General features: G+C 43.0%; 1 protein-coding gene across 1 annotated transcript in view; it reads right to left on the bottom strand.

The window, feature by feature from the left end:
* Positions 1 to 23,877, bottom strand: part of Chst9 (carbohydrate sulfotransferase 9) — a 237,264-nt gene that overhangs the window by 30,443 nt on the left and 182,944 nt on the right. Inside the window, exon 3 of the mRNA XM_032885909.1 lies at positions 901 to 938. Within this exon, the coding sequence (XP_032741800.1) occupies positions 901 to 938 (38 nt within the window). The remainder of the gene's footprint in view (positions 1 to 900; positions 939 to 23,877) is intronic.

Below are 23,877 nucleotides of genomic sequence, written 5' to 3'. Positions count from 1 at the left end.
AGCCACAGCCAAGGTCTCCCGAAACCCATCATTTGCATGCTAACTAAAAAGACAATAAAAAGAAACATTAACAATGAAAAGCAGAACAAGAGAGAAAGAAAAATGTGCCTTGCCCAGTATAAATGCAGACTTAACCACCTTTCTCCTTGGCAACCGTGAGTTATAATTTATACCAGAGAAAAAGAAAGGAAAAAGCCACGGAGATTTGTATCTGTGAGTGAAATTTGAGCAGTGTTTTGCCACAGGCCAATGTCAGACTTTTCTGAGTCTCTTGAGCAAGTAGCATGTGGAGGCCCTGCAGCTCAACTGGCCTCTACAGGGGTCAGGGAGCCGGGCATGATAGCTCTTGGTGATGGCTTCCCCTGCTTTATTCCATGGGCAGTTACATGTCACAAATTTCTTAAAGAGTATACCTGGCAATACAGATGGCAGGTCACAGAGACTGGGCATGGAGAGTGTGGAGCAGATAGGAAGGCACAAGCCAAGTTGAGCACATGGAAATGCTGAGAAGAGCAGATCACCCTGAGGTGCCTTTCGGCTCTAGTGGGCCCAGTAGCTATTCAGTTTAGCCTGTTGAATCAACACTTGGGAGAAGAGAGGACAGTCACCTGAGTCGGGAGGTATTTGTTCCAGAGATCGCAACATGGTCATGGGAACACTTGTGTGTTTGGAGTGACAGAGTGTACCCTTCATTTTTGGAGGGATGAGGTAGAGGGAAGGAATGGGGTTGAGACAGATGAGAAAGTCATTCACAGATGAGTGACATCTTGGTTCTCAGAACCAAGACTGTATCTATTGCTCATAGTGATGAGCATAGCCTGATTGAAACATTTACTAATGCTTAAGTATCTGCGTTTAAAATGACTCGGAGTTATAGTTTAGGAGGAGGCGAGGAAATACCTGATTGGCGCTCTGTTTCTGGATTTTTCCTGTAGTCACTGAAAAAGAAAGCAGAAAGAGATTTTATATAAAGTCACACCCATCAAGACATAGTGTAGGACTTGTGATCCTGCTTGGTCCTCAGTCAAATCACCCCATGCTGCCATGGGCTCTGTGGACAAGGATCCGAATCACCACAGAAACATGTACAGTGTGGCAAGAGGGAGAGCATGATGTCAGACCTGAAACGAATGTGCTAGGCAAGGAGAACTGAAGTGCAGTAGACACTTGCTAAGGACGATGACTAGCAGGTTCTACTCAACTGTGCCGGAGCAGCAAAGAAGAGGTGAAAGGCCAGAGCCTGTCCATGGACCCAGACCAAGACAACCCAAGCTCTGACCTCAGGAGGCTCCAGCCAATCTAAACCTCAGGATCCTCCTACTTTAGCCTCCCCACTGTGGAGGTTACAGGCACGAGCTGTGAATCGCTATTTCCAAAACAGCATTGTCCAGGAAATGATGACCTTCTTCATTGTTACAGTGCTGCTGGAGACTGAAATCCAAACCAGTGTCTCAGGCTATATCTTGGTCAGGATGGGAACAGTTCAGAGAAATGGACAGAAGGCAGCAGGTCAGCAGGAAAAGTAAGAATCCAAGAAAAAACTGCAAAGGTGTAAAAAGACCCCAGAATGGCCAGTGTCACGTGAGTCAAACACAGGAAGTAAAAGCTTCAGTAACAAGGAATCAACAATCAAATAAATTTCCAGGAAGGAAAAGCAATAAATAAATAAATAAATAAATAAATAAATATAAAATAAAATGAAATAAAAAAATAAAATGAAATAAAAAATAGAAATAAAAAAATTGGTAGCACCTAATTTATTGTTTGCAAATTGCTTTATGCTGAATACTTTATAAGCATGTCTTTAAAAAATAAACCTCAACAGAAGTAATCACAGAACCAGGTAATGCAGAGGTAAAGCAATATTGTATGTGACATGATTGTAATTCCAGCATTTGGGAGGATGAGATAGGAGAATTACCAGCATGAGGTCAGATTGGACTACAGAGTGAGAGTCTGTCTTACCAAAACCAACTTAACCCAAACAAAAAAGAATGTAGAGAAATTCCATGTGTCCTTTATCCAGACTGCCCTAGTGAGAACATCTTAAAATTAAGACTGGTATAGAATCCGAATCATATATGCTATATAACACGGGGAAATTGATGTCTTTTCAACAAGTGTAACTCTGCATCTTCAGGGCTGTGTGTGTTAGTCGCTGTTTCCTTTTGCTTTCTGGGTCATACTCCACAGTATGGATGTACCCAATTAACTGTGTGGTTTCTGGGCTTGGCTACACAGAGTAAAGCTCCTGTAAATATAATATATAGGGTTTGGATGGGACACAAATGTTCATTTTTCTGCAACATATACCCAAGGATTTATGTGTGAGTCGCATGTTCGATCTTTTAGGGAGCTGCTGACCCGTGGGCCATCTATCCTGATAAGTTTACTGGATGAAGGTGCTGTCACCAAGCCTGGTGCCCTGAATTGAGTCCCTATTCTTACATGCTAGAAGGAGAGGAATGATTCCCATCAGTGGTACATTATTGTTATTGTTGTTGTAATAAAAAGAATCTGGCAGTCTGTTTCTTTAAAAGATATAACACAAGAGCAAAACACTCTAGTCATTTTATCATCCAATTATAGGTATACATTGAACTTGTATGATAATTGAGTATTAGGCAAGGCGTCATTCAGGGCACAGCAGAGATATAAGGAGCAGAGAAAATAGATTGGAATACTGACAGGCTATTTGATTAAGCTGTTGCCAAGAAATGCCGGAGGCCAAGCTTGGAGGTGCTGGATAATAAAGAAAGATTTTCCTTGGTTTTGAAATCTCCACTGGACAGTCGTGATATGTTTTAGTGTTGAGATTTAACAGGTTATATGCAGATAGCTTTAAAAAAAAGAAACAACATGCTTTGAGGGAAAGCCTCTGCATTGGCTTTTAGGACCCGGAGGACAGAAAGAAATGGCTCCTTCCTTAGGGCCTCCCACAAGTGCAGCTGGTCAATACTTTGCTGTTAGTTGAGCTGTCCCTGAACTTCTGACCTCTAGAGCCACGGGGCTGACACATTTGTGTTGTTGCTTTCTAAGCCACTAACATTATAGTATGGCCAGCATCTGTATCTGGATTTCTAACCCACAGATTGTTTTTATTACTGGTCCTGAGATGATGCACACAGGGACCATTTGCAGTAATAGACACTGTACGTAAACTAGACATGATTGAAGTATGTGGGAAGAAGTACGCTGCCTTGTACAAATACCGCATTTTATGCCAGAAATGTAAGCATCTTTAGACTTTGAATGTTCTGAGAACAGTTCTCCAAAGTCAAGTGTGAAAATGATGTGTGTGTGTGTGTGTGTGTGTGTGTGTGTGTGTGTGTGAGAGAGAGAGAGAGAGAGAGAGAGAGAGAGAGAGAGAGAGAGAGAGAGAGAGAGAGAGAGATCCAAATGGACCCTGAAAGTGTTTTATTATTGTGATTAAAGGTATGTGTTCATGTTCATGTTTGTCCGTGTGTGTGTGTGTGTGTGTGTGTGTGTGTGTGTGTGTGTGTGTGTGTGTGTGTGACATGTGTGCATGTATGAGTCTGCAGAAGCCAGAAGAGGAGTTTGGCTCCTGAGGAGCTGGAGTTATAGGTGACTGCTTGTGTGAATGCTGGGAACAGAACTTAGGTCCTTTGGAAGAGCAACAAGTACTCATTCCCACTGAGGTATCTCTCCATCTCCTATTAGTATTAATGACGATAGAGCAATTACTGTGGTTCGATACAGCAGAGTAGGAAATAAGCTATGAGAAATTGTCTTATTCTAATCTGACAGGCATTTAGGGCCATGGAGAGAAGTTGGTAGCTATTACACACAGCTCTGTGGCTACTCCTGGATGATGGATTCTCCTCCTCATACATTTCTCCTGGGAATAACAAGAAGTAGAAATCATTTTAGTTAGTTAGTTTGTTTGTTTTCAATAGGAGACCAGGGATAGAATGGTTTGTTCATCTTGTCCAAATTGAGATTGTTTATTGTTGAAAACCACTGTTTGGTTGCATAATTTTTACTGGACGCCCAGCAGCATGGGTTGGATGGAATGGCTTGTTTGCTTCAGGCTTGGTCCTTGTTTCATGTGGTTTTGTTGAAATGCACTACAAGGCAGGAGGAATAAGAAAATTTCAAAAAGTTTATGGAATAGAAGCCTGATAAGATGCAGGAATGTCTGCCTAGGCTATTTATGTTTGATTGCCCAGTGTCTCTAACGAATGGAGCAGAATGAGCTACCATAGGAGGCGGCGGACACACTCACTCATCCGAAGTTGAACATGTTGGGATCCATGGTCCATGAAGTTGAACATGTTGGGATCCATGGTCCATTTATGGACTTCAGGAAGTGAAGTTGGAGCGACATTTCCAGCCCATTGCCAGCAATGTTTCAGGGGACTGACTTTTCTATAATTTAGTATTCTTGAATAACTACATCCTATTCTTACAAGTTCATGGATACCTGCTCATCCCTCCTACTGTACATTAGTTGATTAATTACTTCAAACTGACAAAAAAACTTCAAGGAATTTTCTTTTGCTGCCTAAACAATTTAAACCAGTGATTTACAACCTGTTTAAGATAACAGGCCCCTTTGAGGATCTAAGAGCAACTACGAATCTATCCTCTGAAAAGTGCTGACAGAAAGCAATGGCAAACGGCTTCTGGACCTTGAGCGAGCAGGCACAGATCTGCAAGAATTTGCAGTTTTTAAATTTATTTTGGATGGTAGGTCACAACATATGAAATAGCTTCTCAGATTCTAGCTCTTTTAATGACTTCAATTCCCTCAAAACTTCAGATTCATCACTTGTCAACTGTTTCCTGTAATTTAATAAACCAAAAGCGTTTGTCCCAGGTTGTAGAGTACAGTATGTTAGTTTTAAAATTATTGTAACTTAACTATGCCGGACACCTTCCAAATGCTGGTTATTCAAAGATAAATGCAGCAGAGAATCAACAGGGTCATGGTCTAGAAGAGAGGAAGAGAAAGTGAGACAAACTGTAAAGTGTAAAAAGGCCGTAATTGATGACAACGATGATGAGGATGATAATGATGATGATGGTGGTGGTGACAGAATATTAGTATGTAGCTCAGGATGGCATAGAATTTATTGTTTAGCTCATGCTAATGTGAAAATTATAGTTCTGCCTTGGCTATCCTGGTGCTGAGATGATAGAGATGAGCCATCGAGAGATGTTTTCAATCAATTGAATTATGACTGACATGATCAGTAAACACAGAGAAAGGCCAAGAAATATTACTAGTGTCAAAGAACATCTAGGTTTTCCATGGCTACTTTGCCACTAAACACTATATTCTCTTACAACATATTCAGAAACATATCACGAACAGTTCAGGACACTATAGATTAACCTTTCAATGAACATGATTATGATACTTTTTGTAGCCTTAACTTTTGGATGGGTGTGGTATTTTGAAAAAGAATGTCTGCTGTAGGCTTATGTATTTGAACACATGGTCCCCAGTTGGTAACACTGTTGTGGAGTTATGGGGTGCCTTAGCTTTACTTGAAGAAGTGAACCCATGGATATGAGCTTTGAGAGGAAGGCTTCATAGACTCACTCCACTTTTAGGTCACTTTCTCTGCTTATGCTTATGGTTGAGAATGTGGTGTCTCAGTTTCCTGTTCTAGTCACCTGCCCCCATGCCACATTGCCATTATGGACTCACACTCTGAAATCATAAGCCCAAATAAAGTCTTTCTTCTTTAAATTGTGTTGGTTGTGATCCGTTGTTATAGCAACATGAAACTAACTAATGCAATACGTACAGTTGAGCAAATGATTGGTAATACTGTAAATACAAAATAAGTCCGAGTTCAGAGATAGGACCTGACTTTGACCTACAGGAGCCATAATCATGAGAAGGCAGAATGGGAGAGAAAGTGAGTAGATAAAAGAGTTGTGATGGAAGAATACTTACTCATGGAGGATAGGGTGCCCTGAACCCCAGTCATTTGCCTCATGTTTGAGGTATCTGACAACTTGGAAGCTGATATGGGCTCTTCAGAAGGGAGGGTATAAGAAAGAAGAATGGAATGGTAAATAAATTGGACAGAGCATGGAGAGAAGCTGGAGCATAGTTGGGGCTTTTGTAAGGGTGCAAACACTAGGAGATACTTTTGGGGCTTGGACTAGGGAAGAAGATAAAGAAGAAAATCAATCAAAGCATGTGGAAGAAGTTGAGGCTAATTGGTAACACATGGCTACAGGAAATCAAGGCCAGAAAGAATTCTATCTGGTGTTACTTATTAACTTATTCAATGGATACCATTGGATCAGCTTCCTCAAGTCATGCAAGAGGACTGGGGTATGAGGAGTCAAGTGTGAACAAGGGAGTAGCTGCCAAACATCTTGCTTCCTGCTTCAAAGACCTTGGCTTCATCCCTTCCTCATTCGTGCGTACGTCTACGTGTATATTGTAATCTACACTTAACATGACCCTTTCTGGAGAAATGAATTGCTTTGAAAGTGTTCCATGTAAACACTTTCTTGAGGTGTGTGGGGTATGGGGTGAGAAATGGCAGTTCTTCTTTCCTGGTGTACAAGTGTGCAATTTTAACCTACAGATACAGAGAAATTTCGTGACATCTAGCTGATAAGTATTAGGTATCACAAGACCAACCCCCTGATAATATGTTACAAATGATTCTAGAATCTGAGAAACTGGACCAATATGGTGGTGCTGTTTCCCTCACTTCTGTGTCTTTTCAACAGAAGCAGCTTGGCGCTACTTTTCAGGGTAGACAGGGAAACAGCAAAAGTGAGCCAGTGATAGGTTGGGGCAGAGGGAGGCACAGAAGTCCTGGACAGTGATGTCTGTTTCTTTGCTGAAATACTTGGGAATGTAGGTGCTTTGCACTTTTGTTTTATTTTGGATTATGGAATAAATTTATAGGTATAATGAAAGATCTTTGAATTGAGGTCCAATAACCATGGTTAGCCTCACCCTGGCAACTAATATTAAAGGGACTGCTATCAGCAAAGCATTCGGCATGGTCCAGCATTTATCAAAAGTGAATCGTAGGATGTAATGTAGGCCATCTATTAATATTTTGACCCATAAACCCCTCTCTTCACTTCATTCGAGCAAGAATCAGAAACAACTTACATTTAGCATGTTGGTTTAGCAAGGCCTCTCCAGTCATTAAAAAACATGGACTACCATTCAAAAATTTGTCAAATATATAAAAAGTGTCAGCAGTGGGCTGAGTTTGGGGGGCCCAAAAACAAGCAATATTGCTATATTTCTTGGCCTTAAATAATTTATATTATAGGATAGAGGGTAAGCAAGGAAAAAAAAACACCCGTAAAATTGCAAATTGTGGTAGTGTAACTAAAAACAATAGACTGGGATTACAGTATCCTAAGAAGAGATGGTACAAGCAAAGAGGAACCAAGAAATACGAAAGTCAGTGGCAAATGGCGTGCAGAAGAATCACGGGCCAGAAAGGGCAGGTTATGGACATGAGATCCAGGTTGCTGATGTTAATGAGCAGGTAGGAACGAGCAGTAGGCGGGGAGTGGAGAAGTGGGCAGGGGGCACTGAGGAGCCTGAGATAGCCTAAGGGGTCATGTGGTGTGAGGAGCCTGAGATAGCCTCAGGGGCACGTGGTGTGAGGAGCCTGAGATAGCCTCAGGGGCACGTGGTGTGAGGAGCCTGAGATAGCCTCAGGGGCATGTGGTGTGAGGAGCCTGAGATAGCCTCAGGGGCATGTGGTGTGAGGAGCCTGAGATAGCCTCAGGGGCATGTGGTGTGAGGAGCCTGAGATAGCCTCAGGGGCACGTGGTGTGAGGAGCCTGAGATAGCCTCAGGGGCATGTGGTGTGAGGAGCCTGAGATAGCCTCAGGGGCACGTGGTGTGAGGAGCCTGAGATAGCCTCAGGGGCACGTGGTGTGAGGAGCCTGAGATAGCCTCAGGGGCATGTGGTGTGAGGAGCCTGAGGTAGCCTCAGGGGCATGTGATGTACAGAGCCTGAGGTAGCCTCAGAAGTTCAGTGAATCACAATGGAGGCTGAGAGACTAAAGGCCCAACCTCCTGTCCTAGGAGAGACACAGATGTGCCCAGTAAGGTCATGGCTGTGATAGAATAGGGCAGATTGCAGATACAGGTTGAAGTTCCCTGATCTGAAAAACTCTATAATCAGGAGTGTTCTGAGTACATGACAAGACAAACGGAAAATGCCATGCTGAGAAACACTGACCAGTGCACAAATGACACTACTAACGGAAGCCTCAGATGCCCGACAAGGGGTTGCGGGATTCGGTGTCTGCGTGCTTTCCTCTTGTTTTAGCCTGTCCCATTCTTGTCACGTCTCCGCTTTCTTCCCTTTCGGAATAAGAATGTTTACTATGGGCACTGAATGTTGAAACTTTATAACATGTTTTTTGATCTTAAAAGAGTCTTACGGGGTTGGGGGATTTAGCTCAGTGGTAGGCGCTTTGCCCTAGGAAGCGCAAGGCCCTGGGTTGTCCCCAGCTCCAAAAAAAAAAAAAAAAAAAAAAAAGAGTCTTGCAACTAATAGATCAGTTTAAGCTTCAGAAAAAAAAAGACTTTGGACTTTGTTGAAACTATTAATATGGGGACTTATGAAGGTAGATTGAATGGCTTATTATTAAGGCAGCAGAAAGGGTTTTAATTTCTTTGAGCGTCAGGGTGACCACAGGGATGTTGTGATGTTTAAACTTCATGGTTAACTTGATTTAGAGTCACCTAGGGTTCATAACTCTGGATGTGTCTGTAAGAACTTTTCCAGAAAAATTTAAGTGAGGTGGATGGTAATAAGTGACGGGCTAGTATCTCAGATAAAATGAGAGAGAGAGAGAAGAAGAAGAAGGTGGAGGAGGGGGAGGAGGAGGAAGAGGAGGAGGAAGAGGAGGAGGAGGAGAGGAAGGAGAAGAAGGAGAAGAAGGAGAAGAAGAAGAAGAAGAAGAAGAAGAAGAAGAAGAAGAAGAAGAAGAAGAAGAAGAAGAAGAAGAAGAAGAGAAGACAAGCAGAGAGACAGAGAGATAGTGTCAGAGAGGGAGAGAGAGCACAGATATTGAATATGGCATTTATGTGTGTTGCCTGACTGTTAGCTCCATGTGACCAGCTGCCTCTCTGTCTTCTTGCTGTGTTTTTCATACCACGATAGACAGTGTCCCCTCAAATCTTGAGTCATATTAGCCATTCCTTTATTGAGTTGCCTCTGTCAGGCAGTTTGTCACAAATGTTATGAGTAATTAAACATTCAGTTGATAAGGATCATCATCATCACCACCACCACCATCATTATTTTGTAAGCTGGACACAATGACACAAGCTTTGATCCTGGAACTTCGGAGGTTGGAAAGCAAGTCAACCTGGGGTACATACATACTGGAAACTGCCTTAGAAAACCAATCCAAAGCAGACGTTCCTTTTAACAGCCCTATTTTATCTACCACCTCTCACATGACAGTTCCACATTATACATTCCAAGTCTTGGCAACTGAAACCAAAGATAAAGAGCTGATTCTAATAGATTGGGATATGTTCTTTACTTTCCATGAAGATTATCTAATGTATGATTATCTAATATATATTTTACTCTTTGAGTTTAGCCACATTCTTATCATTTTCCTGGACTATGCTGCGGTTTATTAAGATTTCATAGTGTGGAGACGCAGATGCACTGTATACATGCAGTGTATGTGGTATACACAGGTAGAAAGCCTTGGTGGGTGTCGGGTGAAACCTGTAAGATACATGACGGCAGGAACCTAAAACAAGTCTGGGCTGCCGCAGTGAGACTCAGGTAAGTTTCCGAGACAAAAGATCTGAGTGAGGGAATCTGATCAAACAAGGGACAGGCGGGTGACAGTGGACATGCGCGTGGCTGGGACCATACCCAGGCTTGGGATGTTCTTGGCTGTTTGGTAATGCACCACTCAGGCAGCACGGTTGGAGTCCACTCACTAAGAGACTAAGGCTAAGACCAATTGGGAAGGGGAAATAACAGGACAGGCGTGCAGTGACCACCAAAGCTGAGGGGTGCTCAGCAGCCAGGTAGCTCATCCCTGAGAGTTATAGCTATTAAAGCAAATTAACTTTTACCGTGTGTGTGTGTGTGTGTGTGTGTGTGTGTGTTCATGAAGAGGCCAATGTTCTGCATTGGGTGTGTACTTCAGATACTCTCTACCTTGTTTGTTTGAAACGAGCTCGCTCCCTCTTTCCCTGGACCACTCTAATTTAGATGCGTTGGTTATCAATGAGCCAGGATTTGTTGGTCTCCTCCTCCCAGCACTGGGATTGGAAGTGCAAGCCACCATGCTGTGATTGTTCACATGGGTTCCGGGGATTGAACTCAGGTGTTCATGCTCCTGTAGCAAACATTTTCCAACTGAACTCCCTCTCCGGGACAATTGTTATGACTCGTTGTACACGAAATGAATGCTCGCTCTCCCTGAGCCGTGGAAACCCTGCTAAGTTAAAAGCCTAATTGCATTATTTTGCTGTGGCTCTGGTGGTTCTGATGGCTGCTGCTGATCATATTTTCTCCTCCTCTGATCTTCTCAGCCTGGTGGACATTTAAATGTTCGTTGACCCATGGAATAACGCAGGAAGGAAATCCCACTTAAAGGGAAGCTAAATCATCTCCCAATTTATTCAAATCATATTTGAAAAAGAGAAGCAGAATGTAGGGGATAAATTATATCGGTATAGACCTTCACTAATAAAAGATTAAGGAGTGGGTGGTTTAGCATCCTTTAATTATTTTTTCCTAGCATCTTGAATACACAGTGCTTGAAATCTCTGGTTGGATCAACGTTATTTCGCTCAGAGGTTTGTGGACTTTGCATACTGATTCTTTCCTGTTTCCAAGTACATTTGCTTTTAGGCTATTTTTATTCACTTTAAAGGAATTTTAATAACTTTCTGTTGACAGCATGGACAGCTGGTCTTGAGAATTAAAGAAAATTCACTTGCTGACTGAGGAAGGAAGTGACATCAATGAGCTTCTAAAGTCAGCCCAGAGGGGGAAATTGGCTGGTGAGAGAGTAGCCTTTCATGGCACTGTATTTATCGAGTGCCGCCTTGAGATGCAAATTGCTGTATCAATCAAACCTATGGTGCCTACCTCCAACCAAGTCTGTGCAAACTGAAGCAACAGTGCCCTGAAACACCAAGAGGAAAACGGATGAGGGGTGCAGGAGCCCAGGGGCTAAGTGAATTACGGGTGATCGGGATGCTGCCTCGCCAAGCAGATACCTCACTCTCTGTCAAGCCTCAGTTTCTTTGTCTAGAGAATGAATCTGATGTAAACTCTTGTTTGAAGTCAGTCTATTTCCGTGACAAACGGCAGAAAAGACCTTGTACTAATACATATAGCACAGACATGTTTATCTTGCCGCTTTTATCCCCGAGAGAGATATCAATTGTTTTCCACCACCACCCCCTCCACTGGGAACTATCCAGAAGCAGAGACTTTTAGGTATCATTTAAAGCTAGTAGCTTGATCTCTTATTCTACCGCAGAAAAAGCGAGGTGCAAGATCTGAGCCTTAAATAGCAGGATGAGAGCAATACCAATTATCATTGTCACAGCAATGAACTGTAATTCTGACCAACTTCCTTCTGCACCTACAGTATATACACTCTTCAGAAGAGGGCCATGGTGCAAGTCAGATGTGTGGGTTGTGACCTGTGGGTGGACATAGGTGTGTGTGTACAGAGGCGTGTGTGTGTGTGTGTGTGTGTGTGTGTGTGTGTGTGTGTGTGTGCCCATACCTGTGGAAACAAAGGCAGAGAAGCACCTGGGCACATCTGATATTCATAAGGTGAAAAACTAAGTTGTTAATTATTTATTACTTATTCTGTCCCCCCAAAAGTCTTGTGAGACAGCTTGAGGGATAGCTCAATAGCAGTAAAAACAATTACAGTGTGAGATAAAAGTCTAAAGCCTCAGGAAAGCATGCAGATGAAAAAGCTATGCACATACCAAGGCTGTTTTCGTTCCCTTGTCCATCAACCTATCTGAGACACTCAATTCAATTTTCAAATTCTTATGAACCTAATGGGAGAATAATATTGCTGGTACAATAAAGAGTCTAGATAAACTCTCATTTGCCTTCGTTTTCAAGCCAAACACTTTGCACATTTCTCCCCAAATAGAGATCTTTTGTCTTTATTAAAACCCATTTATTTGCTCCTGTAATAATATTTTAAAAGCCGTCTACTCTAGACAAGTTAGCATGTTAGCTGCTTAGGGGATGAGGAAATAGAGTAGAACAATGAACTCTCTCTCGCACACAAGTAACACCGAATCACAGAGCTGTCAGATATTTATAGTAAATTGCTTATTTAGTCAGAGGCGAAATGCACCTAAGTCCTGCTGTTGCCGCTCTGGTGATGGGTCACTTTCAGACACCTCCAGTCCCGACTGCCACTTTCAGTCTGTGTGCTATGCGGCAACTTGTCCCACCTTCCTGGCTGCTTGCTTTGTTTTTGCACATAGCGAGTTGTTCTAATCACTGCGTGTAGTCCTCACTGCTCAAAGTCTTTGATTCGAAGAAGGACAGTGAGAACTGTATAAGGTTGGCACACATACGACAGGAAGGGAATCCGGGGGAGGTTTTATGGAGGACTCTGTGTCTGAACTGAGAGTGGGCTGAACAGAAGCTGTTGAGAACAAAGCCGAGCTCAGCAGGAAAAGCAAGCGCAAACTCGGGGCTGGGGGGACGGCTCAGTCTGGAAAGAGCCTGCCCGGCAAGCATGGAGACCTGAATTCAGATCCCAGAACCCACACAAGCAGCTGGATAAGGCAATGCATCTGCAATCCCAGTGCTGGGGAACAGGAGGGCAGGAAATCTGTGAAGTTCACTGGCCAGCTCTCCTAGCTGAATCAAAATATAATGGAGAGAAACTGAGGAATGGCACCAAAGTCAACCTCTGGCCTCCGCATGTGTGGCACACCTACACACACACACACACACACACACACACACACAAACACCAAAATAAAAAACGTGCCCCACCCCCACCCCAAGCCATTGACTGAGTATGGGATTGCAAAGGGAGGGTCTGCTTGTTGGTCAGAGTGTTGTGTGGTAGGGAAGATTTAAGCACAAAGTGAGAAGTAGGTCCTGAATTGGAGTCAAGAGCATATGACCCCTTGTGCATACACATTCATGCATAACGGATCACTGTTGCCTTGAATTTGGTGAGGGGGATCCTGGAATTTGGTGAGGGGGATCCTGGAACACTTTTGAGTAGGGACTGATTAAAAATGATATTTTGGGAAGATCGCCACAACCGTGGCATGGATGGGGAATACGAATTCTGTGGGTGTGGGGAGAGCCTGGGTGAGGGTAAGGCTCCCTGACTTGACTGTTTGAGATGAGGGACGGAGGACTGGGAAACACAGAAAGTGAAGGCACTGGAAACTCAGTTGCCTGTGAGAAGATATCTCGATGCAAAAGAGGAAAGAGGAAAATGGGAACATTTGAAAGAAGGATGCCAGAGGGGTGGAGAGCACAGTCCGGTATTTGCTGAATTTAAAATGATACCAAGATATTGGAGGAGAGAGGGGGCCAAGCTTGGAGCAGAGCTTAGACTGTGAGGCAATGCCTTGGAAAGACAGTAGGGGCTGTAGGATGGAGGGCCCTTGATTTGAAATATAAAGAGGGATGTGGATACGCGAACAAAACACTGGAGAACGGTTGCAGTTTCCTAATAGTTGTGATGACTTCTTAGAATATCAAGTTGAAAATTTACAGCCACACGTTTCTTAAAGCTCCGGACATCCGGGGGATGCAGCTGAGTTAGAAGAGTGTTTGTCTCCCTTGCCTGGCTTCTGACACCAGCACTGTGTAAACTGAGTCTATAGGATCATGTCTGTAATAATGAGATGTTCAAAGTTGTTCTTGGCTACATGAGGAGTTGGAGTGCAGCCAGGACAACCTGAGACCCTATGACATCCACAAGAGCCCCCCAAAATCCCAAATCCAACACAACCTCTCTTCAGAAGCAATCCCAAGATTTCTCAGAAAAAAAATGTCAATTAAAGTTTGGTCTAAGATTAGCTCTGTGAGGAGCTGACGGCAGAACTAACTAAGGCTGCACATGTAGCTGTACAGTTGTTTTCATTGTGCCAGCAAGCTCACAAAGGTGGAGGGCTTAGCTCAGGCCCGGTATACTGTGAGCCGCCAACATCTCCCTGTCCTCAGACTGCAGACTGAGCAAGCCAGGGCTAACAGGCTGCCTAGAAGTAACACGCAGGCTGCTATTCAAGTGTGTTAAAAAGCGTGACAATAAGCCAGAAGATATCAATGTATGCTGTTCTGGATTGACTGCGGGGATGGAAAAAATTAAACTAGTATTTACCTTGAATGTGAAGTGGGGGGAAATTCCTCAAATTCAAATAGTTTACAAATAGTCCAGAACTTGAGCTTGCCAGACATGAAACAATGGAAGTATCTGGAATTCCACTTTTAGTAAGGAATGCAAGTATAGCCATGAGTCCCACTTCTGCATGTGGCCTAGTCCAGACTGCTTCAGAGTCCCCAGGAAACCAGAGACTAAGTCTACATTTCTGGCCCTGCTTTTCCACCTTGGGCTCTGAGAGCGCAGGTATGTAACCACTTGTCCAGTTTATGCATAGCTGGGATTAAACTCAGGGCTACATGTATGCCAGGCAAGTTCTATACCAACTAGGCTACATTCTCAACTGTTCTCGGCAATTTACAAATGATTTGCTAGGTGGTTTATATGATTTTCCATTTTAAAATCTCCTATTCTTTCCCCCCTTACATGAACAGAGAATATAAGCCTGTTTTACGGTGTAGGTAAACATATACTAATTCTCTAGAGTACTAGTGTATCTGTAATTCTACATTTAAACACAGAATTGTAGGCGGTAAATTCATCTTCTCTCATTGGCCCTAATCCCTCTTCTTCTCTTAACCAAATTTGGTTCAATAATGTTTGGTTGTTTGAACTACCAATCACAATCTCATACAGCTAGAAAGTCTTTCTCCTTTGATTTGATTAAACTTACTATTTACACCAACTCTTCCTTTTTTCATGGACAGGAAATATTTGCTATAAAAAGGCTATTCATGTTAGCCTGAAGCTGGTTCTTGGTTCAAATAAACAGATATGGCTGGCATCTCTAACAATACCAACTCCAGGGAAGGCTTGCTTCAGAGAGAAATAGTGAATACCACTTTTTATGTTAAATGACTATCTAAACTTCTTTCATACTCTTCAGACACTGTATGAAATCTAGACCAGTTTTTAGATATTCAGCAGTGATTGTAAGCAGTGTGGTATCATCATCTTTGTACATCTTTGAACATCCCATTGAAAGAGTTGTGGTGAGATGATTTCAGAAGAACTGAGATGGAAGTAATTCAAAGACCCTTGCAGCATCCTTGAGGAGGTAAGAAGGTCCCGAGAGAGGAGGAATGACATTTAGAGGGGTGTGTGTATGTGTGTGCACACGCGCTCGTGTGTGTGTGTGTGTGTGTGTGTGTGTATGTGTGTATGTGCACGTGTGTGTGTTGGGAGGTACCCATTTCAGAAATCTGCAGGAGGTGAAACTGGTTTAGTGGAAAAGTGAACGAGAGAAATAAGAGCAACTAGAAGGTTGGGAAATGAACCGAGTGTTTGGGTAACACATTGGGTAACCAATGTGTCATCTGAGGAGCAGAGGGTAACATAATTCATTCTGCTTTAAGCCTGGCTTCAGCATCTACATGGCCTCTAAGGATAGAAATACTGGGTAAACAGAATGACGTAGGAATCTGATTCTCCAGGGAGCTGTCTAGATTTAAAAGCGAATGGAGATGTTATGGTAGCACTGGGGCTGGTGTTCACTGAGATCAAGCGTGAAGGATAGTCTTCAGCAAGAATGGAGGAATGGAGGAGGAAGGGAGAGAGCTGTGGTCAGAGGAAGAGGAATGCAGAAAGGCAAGAGGAAGTGTGGTCAGAAAGGTAGGACAAAATAAATAAGGGCATGGTATATTCAGCAGAAGGAAATCAGGAAGTGGGAAGGAGCCAAACCCCCATGGCTGGGGAGAGAATATTTGAGTATTTAATAAAACTACTTATGAATTTGTTCCTTGGCTCAAACTTTTGACTCCAGGCGAATCCCAAACAGACACCGCTATAATATTTAAAAATGTGTGGAGGATTGTGTCACTGAAATGTACAAAGAACTCAAGCATAGGTACTCACGGGAGGACTATTTATTAAAAGATAAGGCTGGCAAGATGGCTGTGCAGATACAACTGCTTGCCACCAAGCCCGACAACCTCAGTTCCATCTCTGAGGTCCACATAGTGGATGTTTTTCTCTGTTTTTCTCTGACTTCTGTGTGCATGCCATGGTGTGTGCAGATATACACATACACGCACTCCTACAAATTAATAAATACAAGAGAAAGGTGAACACTCCTCCATTGCTGGTAGGATTGCAAGCTGGTACAACCACTCTGGAAATCAGTCTGCCAGTTCCTTCCTCTCAGAAAGTTGGAAATAGTTCTACCTGAAGACCCAGCTATACCACTGCTGGGCATACACCCAAAATATGCTCAACCATGCCATGAGGGGGATATTCTCCACTATGTTCATAGCAGCCTTACTTGTGATAGCCAGAATCTGGAAATGACCCAGATGACCCTCAGTGGAAGAATGGATACAGAAAATGTAGTACATTTACACAATGGCCTGTTTTGGCCATCTTTGGAGTGAGTAGAAACAGACTTCTAAGAATTGCAGCAGTGGGCAATGTAGCTACGGCACAGGTGTTTGAGTAGGAAAAGGAATGTAGCACTTTCTGGTATTGAAAGACAAGAGATCAGAAGGCGTGGGATAAGCTGAGAAAACAGATGCCTTGCTGGAGCAAGGCAGCCTGCTGGAAATGTACATGAGGCTTCTGAGAGCGCACTGACAGTTGAAATGCCTTTGACAGGAGCAGAAACTTTGAGGACACATGTAAAGCCTGGCTCGGGTTGAAGAAAATTTTTCAAACGAGCATGGTGGGGTAGTTTCCCCATGTTTCTGAGTCAGGGGAGAATTGCTTGAGAAGAAGGGGGGAATTCGATCATGGGTGCTAACGTTCCAAGCTAGATTTAAAAGATGGGGGAAGACGGGCAAATATGAAATGGCCCATGTAGTTGAAGAACTTTGCTGTGGGGAACAGTAGCCAGAAAGCAGAAACGAGGTGAGGTCAGAGCTAGAATCCCTAAATTTCAGACTTGCTAAACAGGCAGCAAGTCCATGTGAGGGTCATGCTGTGGGGACTGACGGGGCAGAGAGTTCATGGTCACGGTGAGTTCTCTCCAGGAATGCAGGTCTTCAGTCACGCAGACAGACTTTTCTCCAAGGCGTATAACTGTGCTTTCCTGCCATTTGTAGTCTCCTTAGTAAGTTGTAATTGCCAGCCTTATGTCTTTTCTTCTTTTTATCTAACTCAGAGGTCTTAGAAAGGTCAAAAGCAAAACATGAATTTGTTCCCAGACTTTATTCAAGAAGAATCTCAAAGGGTATATACAATGCAAGGTTCGGATGTGTGTTCAAGACTGACAGAAGGTGAACCTGAGAGAGACCCAGGATGAGGCTCTCAGAGGAGGCCTGGTTAGAAGAGTCACAGCAAAGCTGTCCCCAGGATGCCTCCCCTGGGACCAGTCAAGAAATGGTCATGAGGACACAAATTAAAATGTACATATTTTCACAGAAAACCTTTCATTTATCTGAATGGGTAATGAATTCGGGGTGATTTCTTTTCTTTTTGTTTCTTTTCTTATTCTAATTTTCTATAATGAGGTTTGTTAACTATGTAATAAAAATGATTATATTTCAAATAAATAGAAAAATCGAATCGACATAAACATTCTTTTAGCATGGCTGTGCTACCCCCTTATTTTAATTTTTTCTTAACTCAATATATTTATTGTGGGAGGGATGCAGGTGAGAGAAGTAGTGAACATCTATTTGTTGTCCTGACCAAGCTTCTGACACAGGAACCTGTTGGGGACTCACTGCCGACATGTTAGAAGGTTGGTCTACAGTAAGCCAATGCTGGGTGCTTGCCCGAGTACTAAGAGGAGGGCCTCCTGCAAATTAAACAGCCATTGGTTGTATGGGACTTGGAAGAGATCCCCTCTGGTCTTGTGCAGCAGTTCTGACTACAGCATTTTAAAATGAAGTCTGTCTGTCTGTGCTTAGTTCTTCTATACAGGGCTTCTCAGCTTTCTTTTTTTTCTACCTTGATGTGAGAGTGCTAATATCATGTTCTTTGGACATGCAAGCCATCAAAATTTTGAGCCAAATAAACGTTTTTATAAAGCAACCAGTCTCATTTGTTATGTGACAGTACTACAGGTTGCGTGAAAACAAATGGGTGACATTTGAGGCACATTCTTCCATATATTTCAGTTTTACTTTACAAAAGTGTTTTTTTTCCTCTGTAGAAATACTCTGGTTGTCTTGGCCCTTGCTAGATCAGGCTGGACTCAAACTCAGAGATCTGCCTGCCTCTGCTTTCTGAGTGCTGAGGTTAAAGGCATTCACCACTGTGGCTTATAAAAATGTTACCTTTTTAGTGCATATTGTTTGAAAACATTTTTATCCATTTTAAAAACCCTTGCAAGGCATTGAATATCCTTCTTCACATTGTTTTTATTTTGCCTTATTTTAATTTTGAGACAGTCTCATCTGCAAGAAGGCTGGTCTTGAATTTAATATGTATCCCAGGGTGGCCCGAGACTCTAGGGCAAGTCCCCTAATTTAACCTCCAGATTCTTGCATTTAGTGCTATGAGCCACCATTCCTGGCTCTACATCATTTTCAAAGGCAAACCGTGTTATCTTCTTTAATATATCAAAACTTTAAAAATCTTATTCAGAGACATATCATTTAGCTTGAGTCTTATCAGACGGTACATACACAAACGAGAGTGATGCCTTTGAGAACACTCATGATCCTTCTTAGCACAGATTCCTGGAAGTGAAATTGATGGATTAGAGAGTTTAACTTGGTGACACTAAAAACATTAAGAAAGGCATTTCTCCACCACTTCTATCAACTCCATGTTTAAAAAGTGCCATTGGAAGCAGAAACATTATTTGTATGATCCCAGTGTCGGGACTTCATTTTTATTAGAAAACTGAGTATTTGAATATTCCCATGGTGCTTGGATGCCATTCTGGACATTCTGTTGGCTTGGTCTCTAAGGGAATCATTGCGTGGTTTCACCCACTGCCTACCATGCCTCTTTCCTAATTCATCTTTCACTCTGTTTTTGTTTTGGTAACTGTAGTGGTTTGTATATGCTTGTCCCAGGGAGTGGCACTATTTGGAGGTGTGGCTGTGTTGGAATAGGTGTGTCACTGTGGGTGTGGGCTTTAAGACCCTCAACCTAGCTGCCTGGCAGTCAGTGTTCTCCTGTCTGCTTTTGGATGACGATGTAGAACTCTCAGCTCCTCCTGCACCAGATCTGCCTGAATGCTGCCTTGCCTTGATGATAACGGACTGAATCTCTGAATCTGTAAGCCAGTCCCAAGTATATGTCATCCTTTAGTAAAGCCCTAACAAAGACAATAACTAAATGGCAAAACAATAGAAGCCATAGCTGATGCTTAGCGAGCAGTGACAGAACACTTTTTATCATGCTAGGCCATTCATGCATATGTCATCCAATTTCCCCACACTGAGTGACAAAAGGCAACTGCAGGTGACAAAGACTGAGGCTCACAGAAAGGAATGTGCAGACAATTGCATGGCTGGGCGGTGGTGACGGCAACCTCCCCACTTCTGAGCCTGTGTCACATCATTCTGCCTCCCTTCACAACTTTGGCTACTTTTACGGTCGACAGGGTTGAATCTATATGAAAAACTATAGAACGGTATCAGCCTTGCATTCTAACAGTAGGCTTTAAGAAGCACATATAATCACATAATTAAACATGAAGAATCCAGGCAGAACATGTTTTAACGCTTACTGAGAGGGAAGTGATAGTAACATTTAATTTAAGCACATCTGCCTTTGAATAGTAAAACATGTTTTCCCCTAATAAATATATGTACAATATTTATTTGCAGAAATTATATTTTTGCTGGGTAATAAGTCATAGTGATGGCATTGGATATACCATTTCTTTTTGCATTTAAATCCATCTGTCCATTTGTCCATCCATCCATCCATCCATCCATCCATCCATCCATCCAAACTTTAAAGGTACACTGTCTGAAAGTCTGGTTTGTGTTGGTCCTGAGTACCAGGAAAACAAAACAAAACAAAACAAAACAAAAGAACAATCCCTCCTCATGGCAGAGAAACAGACAGCTCTAGCTCATATGGGTATGGCAAGATATGTAAGATGCTGGGGACTACAGGGAAGGAGGGTCAGCATTACTGTGGGTGTGGGGAGACACGTCTCAAAGGCTCTAGCATCTCAAGGCAGGTAGATGCTTACAGAAAGCTTGCTTTCTGATCCCTGCACAGCATGGGCGAACAGCCACTCTCTTCTTACTCAGCTGAGGTTACTGTGTAATCTTCCCGATCAGCTTCTCCAGTCTTCTCTACATTTTGGAAACAAGACTTTGTAAATAACCGTCCATCTCCCTAGAACATGAGCAATGTTTCCTCATCTCTGGGTAGATACCAGCTGACACGAGTAGCTGATGTCCAGTCAGGCAGTGACAGAACACAGAGGGACCACTAATATGTGTGCATGTTTGTGTGTGTTCGAGTGCTTCCCTTGGGGACTGGGAGGCAAAGCCACTGTTGGGGAATATCCATACAGAATTCTGCAGGAGATGGCAGGTATTAGGCAGTACCATCTTTATTAGACTTCCAGCAATCCTTAGTGGTATAGACTAGAGCTGGAGGGGCATAATTAGTTATATAGTCATAAGAGTATTTGAACTTCCAAAAATGGATATTTCTTGACCCTACTCCTTAGGTGAGAAAGTCAAGTTTTCAATAAGTTGATTTGTTCATTCATTCATTCATTCATTCATTCATTCATTCACTCATGTTAAAGGCAGGTAATACTCCAGGCCCTGTCCTGTGTATACTGAGGGAAGAAAACCAACAAAACCCTATCCCATGTGATACTATATTTGAACTCAAGTCAGCCTGACTCTAAATACAGTGCTCTTTACGCAGTCTCAAGATGCTTGCCTATTAGATAGAAATCTCACTTAGCCAGAGCACTGCCTGCAAGACCCAGTGAGCTACTGCTTCCTGGGAATGCCCAGTCCTCGGGCTGCTCAGTCATCTTTCCATCCGGATGAGTGCTCTCGGTGAAGCGTGTTGGAATCTTTACACATTCTGTACTCTATTTCTTGGTTAATCCTCATCAGGAATGGTCATCAAAACCAACGCTAATAGTGCGTGTCACTAAACTGTTGGTCCTACATTTAAAAATACGAGAGACGAGATATCAGCTGCCTACAAGCTCCCCCATCTGTTCAAATGGGAAAACTTCACAGAACTCGTGGATACAGGCAGCTTAGCTCAAGGTTGTATTTTAAAAGGACATTAAAGAAATAACTTTTTAATGTGATTTTCCAAGCCAAAAACATCTATTTCCCTTTAAAGCCTATTCATCCTGGAGTGGTAGAAATTGTGGCTATGTGTACAGATCTGAGGGGTTACTGGATCGTTCAGATGGTAGGTATATACTGAACTCAAGACCCAAAATTCACATAAAAATCCAGGCTCGGTGATAATCCAAGGAGGAATTACCTGCGTGTAATTCCAACACGGGAAGTAGAGACAGGCAGAACCTTGGGCTCACTGGCTAGCCAGGCAAGCATAGTTGGTCAGGCCTGGTCTAAGGGAGACATCCTGTCTTAGAAAACAAGGTGAATGGCTCCTGGGAAATGACACTGAGGTTGTCACCTGGTTTCCACATGTCTGGGTGTGCATGGCTTCCACACACCTGCACACAACCCTGTAAAAGAGCAAAATGCCGACTTGGACGTGTAACTTCAGAGAACTTAAGTAGCTATGTTCCTTGATTTCTTCTAGAATGGGGATAAGCAGAATAACTCTTACCCATTCTTTTCCACAGGACAGAATGTGATGATGAGTCTACTGTACTTGTCACAGCACCCGGCACGTTGTAAGCAAATGGAGACATCATCGTACTCAGTGCCTCTATTATTAACCACACCCTTATCGAGGGACAACGCAGCCTAAAGCCCTGAGGCCGGACCAACACGCTTCTGCCTTGGAAAGAAGAGCACATTATACAAACTTGGAAACCGTGAGTTTGTTAAGCTTAAGAAAATGGAATCAGAACTGAGACTATGATGGAATCAATACGAGCTTCATGCTTCCTAAAGTAACCAACATCTATCAAGACTAGAGAGTGAATCTGAATCTATATTATTTATTTTATTCCATGGCTTACTTTTAATTTGGCAAAAAAGTCAGCAAAATAATTTATGAATGTATTTAGAGGTATTTCTTCTGAGTTTCAGTAAATGGCCGTAAAAGGTAATGGCTACAAAGCATGTGCACCCATGTCTCTCCACCCATTGGATGTCGGATGTGCATTCATGTGCACCACCCACTGGATACTGGGAGACCCACTTACTGGCTACTAGAGACCCCTGTGGAGTCAAGCCACCTCTGCTCGAGCATATTTATACTTGGCCCAGACAAAGCCATAGGAGAGTTGGGACGGGCACTTGGTAAAAGAAGATTAGGGATTCATGGAAGGGAAGAGAAGAGGGCAGAAGACGTATTTCCCACCTCCAGAAACAAATGCTATCCTTTTGGAGTTCAAATTTATTTTTTTTTTCCATTCAGCGCACATTGCTTGGTTGTGTTTTATTTTCCTTGGTCCATTTGCACTAAATGAGAAAAACCAAATCTGTGCCCAGATGTCAGTCACGGTAACTCATGCTCTCATGGAAGATTCTGCCGGGTGGGAGACTGTCTACTCCACAGCCCTTGGGTCTGGCCGTGTGGGCTGAAGAGAACCAAACCTGCCATTTTCCAGTCTCCAGCACCCTTGCCTGTTTACTGTGTGTATCAGACAGACCATGTTCCTTGTGTGCAGTGCTGTGAAGAAGGATGAGAACTCTGTTTTGGAAGCAGCATTGGGCTGTTCTTTTTCAGAGGTATGCTAAAGGAAGTGGGCGGCGAGCTTGCTGTGTTCCAGGGCAGAGAGTTAGAGAGTTCAGTAAACACTGTGAGGATGATGGGATAAGAAACAAATACGCAGGCTGGAGGGAGCAGAACTCTGCTTAATGGTCCCAAGAAAAGTTAGGCTAAGTAGTCAGGAGCTTTGGAGGAGACCATAAGAGACTTCACTCTTTGCTAATGTTTAAATAGTAACCTTATTTTCTTCATTACATGAAACTGTCCAAAGTAAACATCTTTTAAGGAAGATAGCGACACAGTTTCTAACTTAATAGGAGAAACCACTCATTCCCAGTGAGCAGCCCTGGACCATTTAGTATCTGTGTTTAAATAATTTTAGCTGACTGCAACCAGATCACAAATCTCAGCTGAGTCCCGGCCAGTTGAGGGTCATGGCCTCACGCACTACCCAGCTCCTCATGTCCTTCAGAGAAGCACTCCCTTGAGGTTGTGGTTTCTACTTGCAAGAGTCGTCTAACCAGTGCTATCATTTTATAACTACGTGAAAATTTGTGTGTGGAAACCCGAGTGATCCAATTGCACACTATTGGTTTACTCGGGTCATGGTCTGTGCTTTTAATAGAGCAGCACTCGTGGGCAGCAGGCCATGTGGCTTAGTTCATTCTCTGAGCCTGGCCTATAGCATGAACTTCAGCATCGCTTGACTTCAAGGACTGGGTCTGTCACTCATTAGGTGTGTGAGCATGAGGAAGCTACTTATCATTCGTAAGTCACAGATTGCACATCGTG

This window comes from Rattus rattus, chromosome 15, assembly GCF_011064425.1.
Source record: "Rattus rattus isolate New Zealand chromosome 15, Rrattus_CSIRO_v1, whole genome shotgun sequence".
Classification (NCBI taxonomy): Eukaryota; Metazoa; Chordata; class Mammalia; order Rodentia; family Muridae; genus Rattus; species Rattus rattus.
This window is presented reverse-complemented; position numbering and strand designations above follow the sequence as displayed.